The sequence below is a fragment of the Colias eurytheme genome, chromosome 1, assembly GCF_061535395.1.
Source record: "Colias eurytheme isolate Ceu_HAF_F1 chromosome 1, ilColEury1 Martin Lab GWU primary, whole genome shotgun sequence".
Taxonomy (NCBI): domain Eukaryota; kingdom Metazoa; phylum Arthropoda; class Insecta; order Lepidoptera; family Pieridae; genus Colias; species Colias eurytheme.
In genome coordinates this window covers 10,968,280-10,982,677 of record NC_142980.1, presented here as the reverse complement: position 1 = coordinate 10,982,677, position 14,398 = coordinate 10,968,280, and the positions used below count along the sequence as shown (strand labels likewise).

The 14,398-nt window shown below is 33.5% G+C and overlaps 2 protein-coding genes across 2 annotated transcripts; one reads left to right on the top strand and one right to left on the bottom strand.

Annotated features, from left to right (window-relative positions):
* Positions 1-1,075: 1,075 nt before the first annotated feature.
* Bem46 (abhydrolase domain containing 13-like protein Bem46) lies at positions 1,076-4,193 on the top strand. Its single transcript, XM_090104406.1, has 5 exons — positions 1,076-1,514; positions 1,715-1,943; positions 2,282-2,475; positions 2,595-2,755; positions 3,339-4,193. The coding sequence occupies exons 1-5, from the start codon at positions 1,382-1,384 to the stop codon at positions 3,627-3,629; spliced, it is 1,008 nt and encodes a 335-aa protein (XP_089960532.1). The 5' UTR covers positions 1,076-1,381; the 3' UTR covers positions 3,630-4,193.
* A 2,423-nt stretch (positions 4,194-6,616) lies between these two features.
* Tudor-SN (Staphylococcal nuclease domain-containing protein 1) lies at positions 6,617-13,761 on the bottom strand. The gene is made up of 10 exons (XM_090104397.1): positions 13,600-13,761; positions 13,125-13,246; positions 11,413-11,716; positions 11,131-11,301; positions 10,723-10,948; positions 10,392-10,608; positions 10,083-10,286; positions 9,035-10,010; positions 8,691-8,930; positions 6,617-8,156 (listed from the first exon to the last, which is right to left on the bottom strand). Exons 1-10 carry the CDS (start codon positions 13,648-13,650, stop codon positions 7,983-7,985), a joined length of 2,685 nt encoding a protein of 894 aa, XP_089960523.1. The 5' UTR covers positions 13,651-13,761; the 3' UTR covers positions 6,617-7,982.
* Between the last annotated feature and the right edge of the window lie 637 nt (positions 13,762-14,398).

The window sequence follows — 14,398 nt, the reverse complement described above, 5'->3', positions numbered from 1 at the left end:
ATTTAAATGCATCATGATAATATGGCATATGACACCTTACTATAGTGGGAATGAGATAACAGTTTAAAATAATTAAACATTGCCCAGTAACAGGTAAACCACGTGAAGTAAAATAGTTCCACGTCGCTATGCATCATGTTGATTGCAATTACTTACACACGGCACGTTACATGGCAGAACATTATATGATATGTTATGTAGGTATATAATATATTATGAATTATATTTTCTTTGAGAAATTTTAAAATAAAATTTTTTTTTTCTATTAAGACAACCGTATTGATGAATCGCAAAGCTTGTGTTTAATATCTTGTAAGCACACTTGTAAGTATGTAAAAGTGGTAAAAATGCATGCAATCAATGGTAACATTGGTCCTGGCTATCACAGTCTGTTATTGTTTGACGATCTGTATTAATGTTAATTAGGGCAACACGAATCTCGTAGACGCGGCGCTGATTTCGCCTAAAATAATGTTGCCAGTATTATGTAACTCAATTGCGTTGGGGTCTCAGAGGAATTGGGGTAAATTAAAGCTTATACATGTGGTTGTACAGAATACAGCTTTATGTGTTTTGAGTTAGAATGTTTGTTTAATAATTATTTTACACGAGAGTATTTTTTTTATTTATTTAGCATTTTTTCCACTTCATCACGGTGGTGTGGGAATTGTGAATAGACAATTCACAATTATATAATATTCGCATATATTTATTTAAGTATTTCAATGAAATACTTCGTTTGATCAGACATCATCTGGTTCATCATTATGGTTAAGTCTTAGGGCGTATTCAGAAAGAAAGCTTGAAACTTATAAGCGCTTATCGGCGCTTGTCATGTTCATATATTTTCCTGTCAGTGCTGGTAACCCGCGCAGGAAAATATATGAACATGACAAGCGCCGATAAGCGCTCTTATAAGTTTCAAGCTTTCTTTCTGAATACGCCCTATGTTGAAAGGGAGAAAGGGAGCAACTCTTGACCTTTTTCTACAATATGGCTGACCTGTCAAATTTAGTTCCTACCCTCGCCGTAGGACTTCCTTCGTGGCTACTACCAAAGATTAGTAGAGTATTACGGGCCACGACAGATCTGTGCGGGCCACTATTAAATTTGACATATTTTTTATTTGTTGTTTTTCGTGGACAAACTTCGAACGTCAACATAAATTCAAAAAAATTATGTATATTTATTTACATAATAGTTTTTAAAATATTTTTGTATTTCTTTTAGTTTTCCCCAAAATGAACTTTCGTTGTTCTTGATATTTGTGACTATATTATATTTAGAAATATTTAAAACTGAATTGCAATAAAAATATTGCTTTTTATTCTTAAATTCTTCGTAAGATGGTTTACTATTATAATTACGAAGGATTATTAACATGTGTCACATACTTCGAGTGATTTTATACAAATTATGGATTGTAGCAGCGTTTATTTTGTTTTCTAGTGTTATAACGTATTGGTTTTATGGCTTTGCACTCGCTGCCCTCGTGTTCATTTTAGGAGTATCTGGTAAATATATAACTATGTTCTATTAATGAGAGATAAAAGAAATAAGGTATTTAAATTGGCATCATTTTGAAATAAAACCACATTTGTCATTTAATCAAATATAACCTAGACAATTTAATAATGTTGATAAAACAACCTTATTTTGCTGAGACATATCTTTAATCATAAGGCAATAAAAATAACATTAAATACATTTACAGGTATCCTTTACAATGCTCAAGATTTATTACTGTATTACCCTAATGATCCACCAGATTCAAGAGCTTTTGTCCTACAACCGAGTAATTATAAACTGCCATATGAAAGTATCAAAATAAAGAGTAAAGATGGAGTAAAAATACATATGTTTTTAATTAAGCAGCCAACAAATAGCAATCACCTACCTACAATGATTTTCTTTCATGGGAATGCTGGTAACATGGGGCAAAGGTCAGTCTTACTTATTTTTTTTATTAACTAGTATGTTAATTTATTCTACACCATCTCTTTAATAAATATTATATTGCATCAATAACAAACAAAGACAACAAAGACAAAAAAAAGTAGACATCTTCATACAAATATCTTTGCTTTGTCTTGCTATTCTCTAGCAATGTCATGCATGGTGAGGTAACTGTTCAGTTCCCATACATTCTAAAATGAATAGTTCACATAATATTTAATTTGTGTTACCTTTCACAGTTATAACCATAGAGAAGCTGTTAAAACCTAGTTTTGTATTACATTCTATTAATTTTATAACTTATGTCTATTTACATATGTTTTAGATTAGCAAATGTGTCTGGGTTTTATCATAAGTTGAGCATAAACATTCTAATGGTGGAATATAGAGGCTATGGGCTCTCTGAGGGCATGCCATCAGAGCAAGGGCTGTATATAGATGCACAAACTGCCTTTGATTATATCATGCAAAGAAGTGATATTGACCGTGGAAAAATATTATTGTTTGGAAGGTCTTTAGGTGAGTTATCAAACTTTAGTAATGTACTGCAACATTTATTATTTATTCTGTAACTGTGCAAATTGTGTTTCTTTTTTTATAATAAAACTGTTTCATACAAATTATTGTGGTATCCTTAGGTGGAGCTATTGCTATTGATCTGGCATCCAGATTGGAAAACAGGAATAAAGTATGGGCTTTGGTTGTTGAAAATACTTTTACAAGTATTCCTGATATGGCTAAAATTTATTTGAAATGGAAGTGTCTCTTGTGGTTGCCCCAGATCTGTCACAAAAACAAGGTAACATTTAGTCAATATTTTTCAATTTTGAAGCCATCAAATGCGAAAATATTTTTCTTTAATACAAGATAGATAAGATAGGTTTAGTGTAGTGTAGATAATTTGATACCTGAGTAAAATTTTGTTATCATTAGTATTTGATATATGATATGAGTTAATGCTAAAAAGAGTGTCAATCCCCAAGTTTATGATAATGTTTTAATAGAATTTAATTTGTGAACAAAAGGAGTGCCCAGTGCATTCTGTGATGCTCCATCTAGTTGCATTTTGTTTGTAACAAAATTAAATAAATGTTTGTATTATTTTATTGCTTGCAACTTTAATGAGCATATCAGAATTAATTATCTAATCAAAATAAGTTCTCTTATTACATTATCATTTACTTCAGCTACTTTCATATCCATTTTTAATTTTTTTTAAGAAGGTTTTCAAGTACTCAATTAAATAATATTAATAATACCATTTAAAATAATCTGTTTGCTTTGTTGCAAAAGGCTTCCTCCAATCTTCATTGCTCTTTTTCACTTTGCTCCACGTGTTAAACCTAAATCCGTTTTTCATATTATGAATCTATTCCTTGCAGTATTTGTCGCTAAAGAAGATAGGTCAGGTATTAACACCAACTTTGGTGATATGCGGCACGAAGGACGCGTTAGTTCCGCCGCGCATGGCGAAAGAGTTATACCACAGGTGTGGTGCTGTTTGCAAGAAGCTAACCGAGCTTCCTGGAGGTGGTCATGACGACACATGGACTTGTAGAGACTATTACACAAATATACAACAATTCCTCGTCAACGTCCCACCTCTACCAGATAATATAGCAACATTCTTTGACAACGAAGACAAAAACCACAAGATTGTGCATATAGTATAGCATAATGTTATTTTTCTATAAACTTTCTCGCCAACAAATCCCAGTGATAGTAGATTATACGGTAACGGTGTGATCTTTTGTACAAATCGCGTTTTATGCCTGTTCGGAATTATTAGCTCTAGCTCGTAGACTTTAGAAATGACTTAAATTATTGACATATGTAATATGCTATCACAATATTTTATTGAAGTCATTTTGCTACTGTTATTTTAATATTCAGAGTGATGTACATGAAGTATATTTTTTAATACTTTATATTATTATGTACTCCACTCTGGAGCCATTTTATACATTCCAAGCCTGGTATCATCCTGTTTATAAGGCATAAATATTATTGATTTTGAAATTTAACATAATGTTACAATTAAGATTATTAAATTTTATGAAATACATTTCTCTTAACAAAGTCCACATATTAAGTCTTTAATGACGTCGTAAGAGCAATAATTCGAAATTAAATATTAAAAGTAGATTTTTTAAACTACATAATATATTATAGCAATTAGCAAAAGCATGATGTTTAAATTTTAAAATTATATTTGATTACGCGAATTTCAATATTACAGTAGTGAAAATGTTTTGTAGAAAGAAGTATCATCATTGTATGTACTTCGTACGCGCTCTATATTCGAAAAATCATAATTGAGAAGAAAAATTGTAAAATGCCTTATTGTAAAAGTATCAGAAATATGTCAGTGCCCTCTTGTAAGGTTATAATTGGTTGTGTTCTCACTCGGCAAATGAGAAATATCTGTTGTCTAATCAGCTAATAAGCTCACTTATCCTCAATATTCTAAAATAATAAATATTATCGATGTTCTGCTGTAGTTTGTTACAAAGGTTAATCAATTAATCTGTAAAGGAAACACAGCATACAATTATTCGAAAAATGATTATACGGTAGATTGACTTTTGCCTCGTGAGGGCACATATTGAATAAAATGCATATTTTACTCTATTTATATTGTATCAATGTTGGTAAAATTAAAGCAATATATTATTATTATAGCTCACAAAAATGTAAGAAAAATAAGTAATTAGTAATGGCTATTGCTATATTAGAATTAATTCAATAATCAGATTCCTAATAGCACTTTAATAAATAGAATTCCTATTGTTATCACAATTTTCCATCCAATATTCTAAATTCTAGGTAATGTCTTTATATCACCATATTTCATGTTAGTTAAGGAATTTATTTATTTATTTTAGTTTTGGTTAACGTAGATCTTAGATAGCTAGTTGATGCTTTTTAATTCTATACAATATTTTTAAATGTTTACATTACTTAGTTACATTAGATCAATAGTTATTAATATGTATATCAGACTCATTCGATTGTCTCGACTTTATCAAACTATTTTTGTTTTAGTTTTTAAAGAAAATAGTAGTCATTATATGCTTCATCGCCTTATACTGGCGACACCGTAACAACACAGGCAATACATTTATATGAAACTCGTATACTTAGCACAAAGTACGTTATTATTTTCTAGTTAGTCAATTAGAGATTATAGATTTGTATGATATTGAAAATATTTTTGTAAGCCTTTTAGTTCTCAAGCTGCTCGTAATTCATTCTTTGTACCTTCAATTACCGTCCGTGGAATATTAATGCAAAACTCAAGTAAGCAATATAACACAAAGCAACGGTGGCTGTGAACGAGCCGAAATCATCATAGTACAAAAAGAAGAAAAAATCCCAAACGTGATAAAATCGTAAACCCGCGCTTATTGTACAATATTTTATAACTGTTGTAAATCTCAGTACATTGCATTTGCATTATTATATTTTTAAAGAGATAGATTTTTATATAAGCTGGTATATATACTGCGTCTGCAATTGCAAAACTGCCTTATATCCTCCTGAAACCTAACTGAAAAATTTCTGTGAATGTTTATTTCTATGCAGTTATGTACTTTATAATATTTTTCAAGAAGTGGTGAAAGGCTCCTAATGCATTAAGTTATTATATTTGTATATTTAATTTGTTCAACAGTAAATGTTGCAACACTCAAGTGTTGCCAGCAACTCTGCATCTCGTTGATTCAACATTTTTACTATTCAAACGTTTACCACGAATACGAGGCTTTAAATTTGAAACATATAAACTTTACACTGCAAAGCGTCTAGCGATGGGTGTTAATATATGATGATGTAAAAGCTATAAATATATTACAATTATCGATTGCTCACTCTTGCGTACTAAGTGACCATGTAAAATTTCTATTTCTACCAGACAATCAATAACTTTTAGTTATTCACAAGCCGAAGAAACTTAATTTCTGGAATTTACTTTTTGCTGTGGCTTTTAAGAATCCCATCAAAGACCTTTATTGGAAAAGTTTGAACGTTTAGAAATCGGAATGTATCTACACATACAGTATCTTAATGCTTTACGGCCAATTGACTGTGCAAAGTAGATCATGAAGATCTACCAAAGGGTTTCATGGGGATATGATTGTAATAAATTAGCACAATTTTATTATTTCTTGTTCGTTTATATCTGATTAGAAATCTAAATAAACCATTTCTAAAATAAAAGTTATACGAGTTGTTTTCTTCTAACCCAATAATTTCCTCAAGAAAAATAGTATTTAATTTTATTTACATCGTTATTAGTTGTAGTTTTATTTCTACCCGTTGAACCATCGAATTAACCATATTTTATTTATTTATTCATAACAAGTTGGTGTACATGATAAATGGAACTTAACACATTCGCGGTATTACATCACGTATGCTAATATAGGCGAATTTTTTATGTAAACGTGTAAAATGAAAAATTTCGTCTATAACACAGGTCTCTAACGTTAGAGAAAATCAGTTTATGAGTTAATCTATGATAACTTTACTGTTTCTTGCTCGTTTGCGAGGAGTAAAAACAAAATAATAATATATTTTTATAACGATAAGCTTTGTACACTATAGGTTAAATAACACACATGAAATGAATTTGATGATTGGTTATTTTAATAGAAACAACTTTTATAATTCCTTAAATATTTATTTAATATACCAAGATATTTTTAACAATCCACGCACCGTGTGGTACCCAAATGTTTAATCAATAACCTAAGTTGAAAATTATTATGTTTATGCAGTTTATTAAAAATCGATCATCTCAGCACGAGAGGTAGGTAAATTTAAGTGTAAGTACGAAATACGAAGTGTAAATATTTTAATATGCAAGTACTCGTGTACACTTTATAGGCTACTTCATGTATATCAATAATGTAATATTATACAATAATCGTCATCCCATACCATCTAATGCATTCAGACTTATTATAATTTAGACAAATCACACTTAACTAACATTATGCGTCTAATTGAATCTGAGTAAATACATCTAGATAAAAATATACCTCTAAATCGGTAAATAGTGTATAAGAAATAACAAGGACACATTTAAAAAGAAACATCTGCAGCATGGATAGAGAAGCGCTTGAACTACGACATCCATTTGTTAGCAATGTGTAATGGAGAACATTTCCTATCCATCTCAACTACTTTTCTAACAACTATTACCATCATAGTTAATCAATTATTATATGTTCCGAGTTAATAAATTACAACAATAAATATATCTATTCTGTATCCATTATTATGTAATTACTCGACAACTTTGTATAAAGATCATAATCATCGAAAATATAAAATATGTAGAAAAAAGTGTTTTAAAAGTATGAAATAAACGGTACATAACCGTTTTAAAAATTTGCTTATAACCTATCGTATTTCGTAACGGCTCGTACGCGCACATTCACAAAAACGCGCACACGGCAACGCTATCATGATAAACAGTTTTGCATAAAAGAGAACTTATCAAATGGAAAGTGTAAACAGTATCGCGATTATCCAATGTACGACGCCAATGTACTAGTTTGAAACATAGCGAAACTGTTAGACACAAAAGAACGCACACGCACCTCCCGACTGCGGCGACGAACGCAACAGTCGCGAGGCACACTCGTCACGTGGCCGATGACGTCTAAATGACGCGACGAGATGTCGAGGGCAGCTTACTGGATACGAAGGAATAATTTCAAAAATTGTAATATCTATTTAGATTAAAATTACACACGCAACCGTGTACGTTAAAAATCCATTGATACACTGTAAACACCCGATGGAGGTCCGCGGGAGTCGGAACGGGACGATCTCACGTGCGTCGCGGAGATGTCGAGGGGCGAAAAGTCAACACGCGAACGGTGCACATGGCGCGGCGGGCGCGTCTAGAGGAACTCGTAGATGACGGTGTAGATGATCATCTCGATGTGCGGCGACATGCAGGTGGCGCAGGTCTGCGTGTGCGCCGGCGACGCGGTGGCGTCGTACCAGAGCGCGGGCTAGCGGCGCGCGCCGAACTCAAGCGCGTCGTCGTCGGTGATGTCTCCGTGGCGCCACAGGTTGAGGCGCGAGCTCTTGGCGTGCTCCTGCGCCGCGCGGTACTCGCCCAGCAGCGCCGCCAGCCGGTGGTCGCGCAGCGGCTCCAGCAGCGCCAGACCCTCCTTGATCAGGTTCTGCCAACACATCAGTGTTCACACATCATCGCATTGTTAATGAATAAAGTTCTCAATTCGTATCCTGAGTGTTATTTATCAATGAAGACTTAATATATCAAGTAATTAATTTATCAAGGTTGCCTGGCAGAGATGGCTTTGAGCCATAAGGCCGCCATTTGTACATTCTGAATGGTTTTGTTGTACTTTTATTTTATAAGACTTTTGTACAATAAAGAGTAAATAAATAAATAAGACTTTAAAAGGTGACAAAGAAATTATCTTGCTAATTCATGTTATCTAGTGGCAGGTATCTAGTGATTGTGATAAAATGAAATTAATCATGACTGAAACAAATTTATTATGTAATAAATACATATATTATGTTGGCATTATATCAAATGGAACTACTACTTAATTCACTACCAAAAGAGGAGGGAATATCTATATCTACAGAGAAGCCATGTAAAAAATAAACACTTTCGAAAATAATGTGAATAATCAAATAACAAGCAGCAAATCAGTCAAAGACATCTTATGAAAACGATCACTAACCCTGCCCAAATCAGAGTTGGTTGTAGGATCTACGAGAGTCACAGCTGGTGGACTGCCACGAATTTCTACATTGAGAAGCAGCTTCTTGTTCAGCGTATCCAGAGAGAATGCTCGGACTGCTTCTAGCCTGTCTTCAGGGTCTGATGGGAACTTGACTCCGAGAAGCACATACTCGGTAGCATAGGGAGCCTCCACTTCAGTACCCGCGGGCAGTAACGCTAAGCGGCTGTGGCTAACAACCTGAAATTATTCATATTATCATAAAAACTGTTTTAGATTTTAATTAAATGCGGACAAAATTGTAAATAAATATTGTCTGTATGAATTGTTTTGTATTAGCCTACCTCTCGGTTTCCGTAATCAATGTACAGAATGTGAGCTTTCTTGTCATCAGCCAATTTCTCAATCTTAGCTCTGTACCATTGCTCGTCCATAGAAAAGCGAGCCGCGCAAATGTTCCCCCGTTTAGGGACAAATGAACCTGGCAATGGAGCGTTATTCTTGAATTCCTGATGAATTTTATCCATAAGGCTTTCCAATTTTGTGCCTAAATCAATATTTTGAGCAAAGAAACTTCCTTCAGGTGTGACTTCTGTAATAATTACTTTATCGTATTTGACGATACGATCTTGCACCGGAGCGCGTTCCCTTTCTACTTCCTTCTCCACTTCTACGTAGTCCTTCCATAGACCGATGCGCTTCTTGCGCGCATTCTCTTCGGCTGTCTTAATTTGTCGCGCAAATTCAGACGACTCAGCCGTGTGATGCATGGAGGCCAGGCCATGCTCGACCAGTGAAATCGACACATTTTCATTGTCGATCCAGAGCCAGCCAATGAAGTTGCCAGCTTTGTCCATTTCCTCAATTGTGACTATGACATCACGCTGTAGACACTTTTCTTTAGTGAACTGCAAGGCGTCTTCGCCAAAAGGCTCAGCCTCTTGAATGCCGCCGCCACCGATCGCGGGACGAGCGCCTCGTGGACAATTGATACCGGCGAGCAAGAAAGTAACGAGCACAGATTCTTTAGGGATGTATATCCTCATGCGAGACCCACTTGCGACAAATTCCACAACCGCTTCGGTTTTTTGAGCCCTCTTCAAGAATGGGAAGAACTTCTTTGCTTTAGCTGAGTCCCCACTGGTATCTTGCATCCTGTGTGCTGGGATATCTTTCTTGGCGTGAACACCGATGCCTAGTTTTTGAGCTTTCAGTTCTGCTTCTAAGAGCTTGTCATAGTGGGAACTTCTCTGGTCATTGTCATTTCTATATCTGACGACTGTAGCGTAACCTTTGTTCACAAGTGCTTCAGCAATATTCCTATAATAATAAAAATTATGTAGAGTACAATATACATTTATTTAAAATGCATTTTGCATTGTGTATACTTACGTTCCCCCAGCAACAACAGTGCAACAAATTTTTTCTGGGAAATTGTCTTTCGCTGGTTGGATATAGTCAACAGTAACATTCACTTTCTTTCCGATCAACTTTTTCCTGAGATATTCGCGAGCTTCATACATCCAGGGGATATCATAAAGGGGTTTGAATCCTTTGGGTCTTGGAGATTGTTTTCCTTCTTCGTCAGTATTATTCCTATAACAAAGGCATGTTTATTATATCAATATAATAAACAATATTTTGTTTTTCTATAAATAAACTTGTACATATTATAAATTACAGCAATGTTATATTACATACTTTTCGCGTGGTGGCCTTATGCTGGCCAAGAATACTTTCTTCTGTACATTGTTTGATGTTTTCACAACAAGGGCGTCACCATTGATCACTTCCATCACTAAGCCAGAGAATTCTTTGTCCTTTGCAGCAATAACGGGAGCATTGCTTGTGTAGTTAGTCCAAATACGGAGCTTTGCGTCTTTAGCCGCACGCTCCGCAGCTCTTAATGTGGATGCACCTGGAAAATATATATTTATAGAAATCTTACACACAGTTTGAACTTAGAATTTTGCGACTGTAATTCATGTAAGTTCGATTATGTCCATATCAATAAATATATAATATAATGCACCTGATTTCATAACTGCAAGTGACCAATCTACACACTTGGCGAAACCTTGGCGTACCAGCGCCTCGGCGATGTTTCCCTGTGGGTGTAGGATGGTGCCAACAAAGTTGTTATTGTTGACAGATTCAAGGATAACTTCCACGTCACGCTGCAGAAGTTTGGACTCTAGGAAAAAGCGGGCTTCCTCCGCGTAAGGCTCAGATTCACCGTCTTGCTTGACAGCTGGGCACTAAGATTCATTGAATAAGATTAAATTTTGTTAACTTTACACATCCATTTTGCAATTGACATAATATGAAATAAAACTCCATTCTTCTAAATCAGATTTTTTAATCAATGAGTAGAATAGGTTCATTTAAAAATGAAATACAATTTTAAATGTAAATACTTTTAAATGTAAATACTACTTACTCTGATTCCAGACAGCATCAATGTGATTGGGATAAAGTCAGGAAGAAGGCATAGCCTGACAGTTGATCCATCTCTTACATATTCAATAACAGCTTTTACGGGCTGTCCATTGAATTTGTTCACAAAAGCCTTGGGGTTCTCAATTGACCATTTGATGTGCCTGATGTGATTCTAAAAAAAAAAGAAGTCAGTTACACACTAGGAAGAAAATTATTGTACTTAGAATGGAAAACTTATAACATTTTGTTGTAAAATTTGTCAATTTTAAAAATGCTCTCTTACTTGTAGGTCTGTTCCCCATACACCTTTTCCTTGTGACTTTGCAACATCTTCAATTTCAACTAATTTCTTAAGTTGGGGTATATTCCTGCCCCCATCTCTTACTTTAGCAAGACCTTCAGCCAGCAGGGCCTCGTTCATGTTTTCACTTTTAGTGGGGTCTTTACCAGCCCATACTGTTCCATATTCCCTGGTCGCTGAGTTGGGTGGCTTTTCAGCTGTAAAGATGACTTCCTTGCCAACCAATTTCTTTCTGAGGAATTCACGTGCTTCCCAAGCAAAGGGTTCGTCTGGTGTTTCATTGTCACTGAAAATTCAAAACGATATTAAAGTCTGATACGGATAAAATTATTTTTGTATCAATTTGCAATGGCACAATTCTGCTTAGTATTTTTTTATTTTGTTGTTCAATTTACAGAATTTATGAATCTTTCTATTGTATAATTATAAAACACCTTTAGCCTTAAATGCATTCGCTTTTTGCTTACATGAAATAAATAGCAGGCACATGCAAAGCTTATATTACATGTGTAATAAAAACTACAATTGAATCCCAGATGAAGCGTTTATTCAATAGCACAAAGCCCAAATAGTAAAGTCAGCATGTAACTTATTTCTCAATTTAATTTTGATATTATATTATCCACCACCATATTTACATTTTTCGCATTTAACTATATTATTTTAAATGTTGTTTGTCTTTGTTTGCTATACTTATAATTGTTAGTATATAAAGACATTCCTTATCTTGTCCAATAGTGTTATACTTTCACATATTATATTAATAAGATTAAGAAATCTTTAAAATAAAGAAATAATGAATAATGAAACCTTTTCATACAATATTGGGACTGGCTGTAAGTAGCTATACCTGAAATCTCTAATTTCTGGATTATAATAGAAAGAATGGATCTGTGGGGTTTTGGGGACATAACATTTTTCAAAATATTAAAACAATTGGCATAATAAACGATTTAACAGTAAATTTACTGATAATAGTAAAAAATTACTCTAAATTATTACAATTATGAAACATATGTTATATTATGCATTCATCATCATATCTGTTATATGAAAATAGAATTCATACATGTAATTATCCAGGTGAAGAAAACAACATCATGAAGATTAATGTCAAAATGATTCATTATTCGCATAGCTGCAAAGCTGGGCCAAGTAAATGAAAATATAGCGAGGCAATATGTTTTACAGTCAAATTGTAAATAAAATGATAATTAACTAACATCAAATTAATAATCTTTTATTAATTCACATTTTAAGTAACATGATTGTTTGTACAGTGATTCTAATAGCAACAATAATTAATATTTGTTCAGTAAGAAATTGTGCAATAACTGCATTCCTCCAATTCTACTAGAGATAGGTAAACCAGTTTAATTAATCAAGTTTTTCAGTTTCTTAATTCATAATATGACACCTTATACAATAATTGTAATAGATAGCTGTGATGAAGTAAAAGTAGCCCAAAAACCTTTTACTTTCACTTATTTTACTTTAGTTTATCAAATAATAAATTTAAATAACCTGAATCCAAATTTTTTGACAATATAGGTAGTACTTGATTTAAGGCAGTAAAGGAATCATAGCATATTGATACAGTAATTTTTTTCGTAATTTACTTTCGTGGAATATGTGTAGTATGTATGAAACTCGTGAGAAAATATTCAAATTTCTATAATTTAATGATTACTTACTTGTTAGGAGTCCTCTGACGAGCAAGTTTCGGCGCTGTAATCCCTGAGAGTGCTATGACTTTCTCAGGCGGAGGTCCACCTTGCGGCTGCTTTCTTATGACAATCGTGTCTCCTGATAAAACCTATAAATAACATAAATCTTTAGCAATTACGAAGCTTACAGTAATTACAGTTAAATAGTAACAAACAAAAACTGTAATAGTTTCTAGATTTAATGGCATCAACCACAATATTGGTTGATCATATTTATTGACATAATACTACCCTGTAAAATGTATGTTTCCAAAGGAAAATTAATGGAATGTTTATCGTGTAATTATTTTCTCGTATTTTTTTTTAATTGCATTAGATTTATATTTTGGAAGTTATGAATGCGGTGCCAACAAGGCAAACTACCCATGAAGTCGGCACGAGGTATCACGAACATTGACTCCTATTAGAAATTTCATTTTTAATGTTAAAATTATTGAATTACCTGCTTCACAATTCCAATTTTATAAGCAGGTGCTGGTGTTAGGGCACTCATTTTTAATGATTTTAACTGTATAGACGTGGATGGTAAAAATTACTGACGACTGTCGAATAGTGATTGGCGACCAAAGTAACAGGGCTGGCGAAACGTGGCCGTCCTGCAGTGTTACTATAATAAAAAATACGGTTGTGTTGGATTTTAATGTTGTCATAACAAATTTTAAGTACATTTTATAACAGATACTGAAGATATTTATTATCTGTAGGAAGTTTTCAAACAAAATCATTCCTAGGGGCGTATTCAGAAAGAAAGCTTGAAACTTATAAGCGCTTATCGGCGCTTGTCATGTTCATATATTTTCCTGTCAGTGCTGTCAACCCGCGCAGGAAAATATATGAACATGACAAGCGCCGATAAGCGCTTATAAGTTTCAAGCTTTCTCTCTGAATACTCCCTAGCTTTCTAGTTATATCTTGGAGTTTATACAATGACGGATTAAGTATATACATTTCTGTTAACATATTATATACTTGATTTAATATACTCAAGAAGCTTATATCTAATACACAGGAGATTTCAGTATGAACATTAACTTGTAACAAGAAAATATGACGTTGAATGACGCCTGTATGTTTTTTTATCCCTTTCACACCTAGGTAGTTATAGTTAGGTGTGAAAGGGATAAAAAACATACAGGCGTCATTCAACGTCATATTTTCTTGTTATAAGTTAATGTTCATACTGAAATCTCCTGTGTATTAGATATAAGCTTCTTGAGTATATAAAATCAAGTATATAATAT

Coding starts and splice junctions, on each gene's coding strand:
- Bem46 (XM_090104406.1), top strand. CDS start 1,382: ATGTGTCACATACTTCGAGTGATTTTATACAAATTATGGATTGTAGCA. Junction 1,515..1,714: donor GTTCATTTTAGGAGTATCTG/GTAAATATATAA, acceptor ATACATTTACAG/GTATCCTTTACAATGCTCAA. Junction 1,944..2,281: donor GCTGGTAACATGGGGCAAAG/GTCAGTCTTACT, acceptor CATATGTTTTAG/ATTAGCAAATGTGTCTGGGT.
- Tudor-SN (XM_090104397.1), bottom strand. CDS start 13,650: ATGAGTGCCCTAACACCAGCACCTGCTTATAAAATTGGAATTGTGAAG. Junction 11,717..13,124: donor CGTCAGAGGACTCCTAACAA/GTAAGTAATCAT, acceptor TTGAATTTTCAG/TGACAATGAAACACCAGACG. Junction 11,302..11,412: donor TATGGGGAACAGACCTACAA/GTAAGAGAGCAT, acceptor TTTTTTTTTTAG/AATCACATCAGGCACATCAA.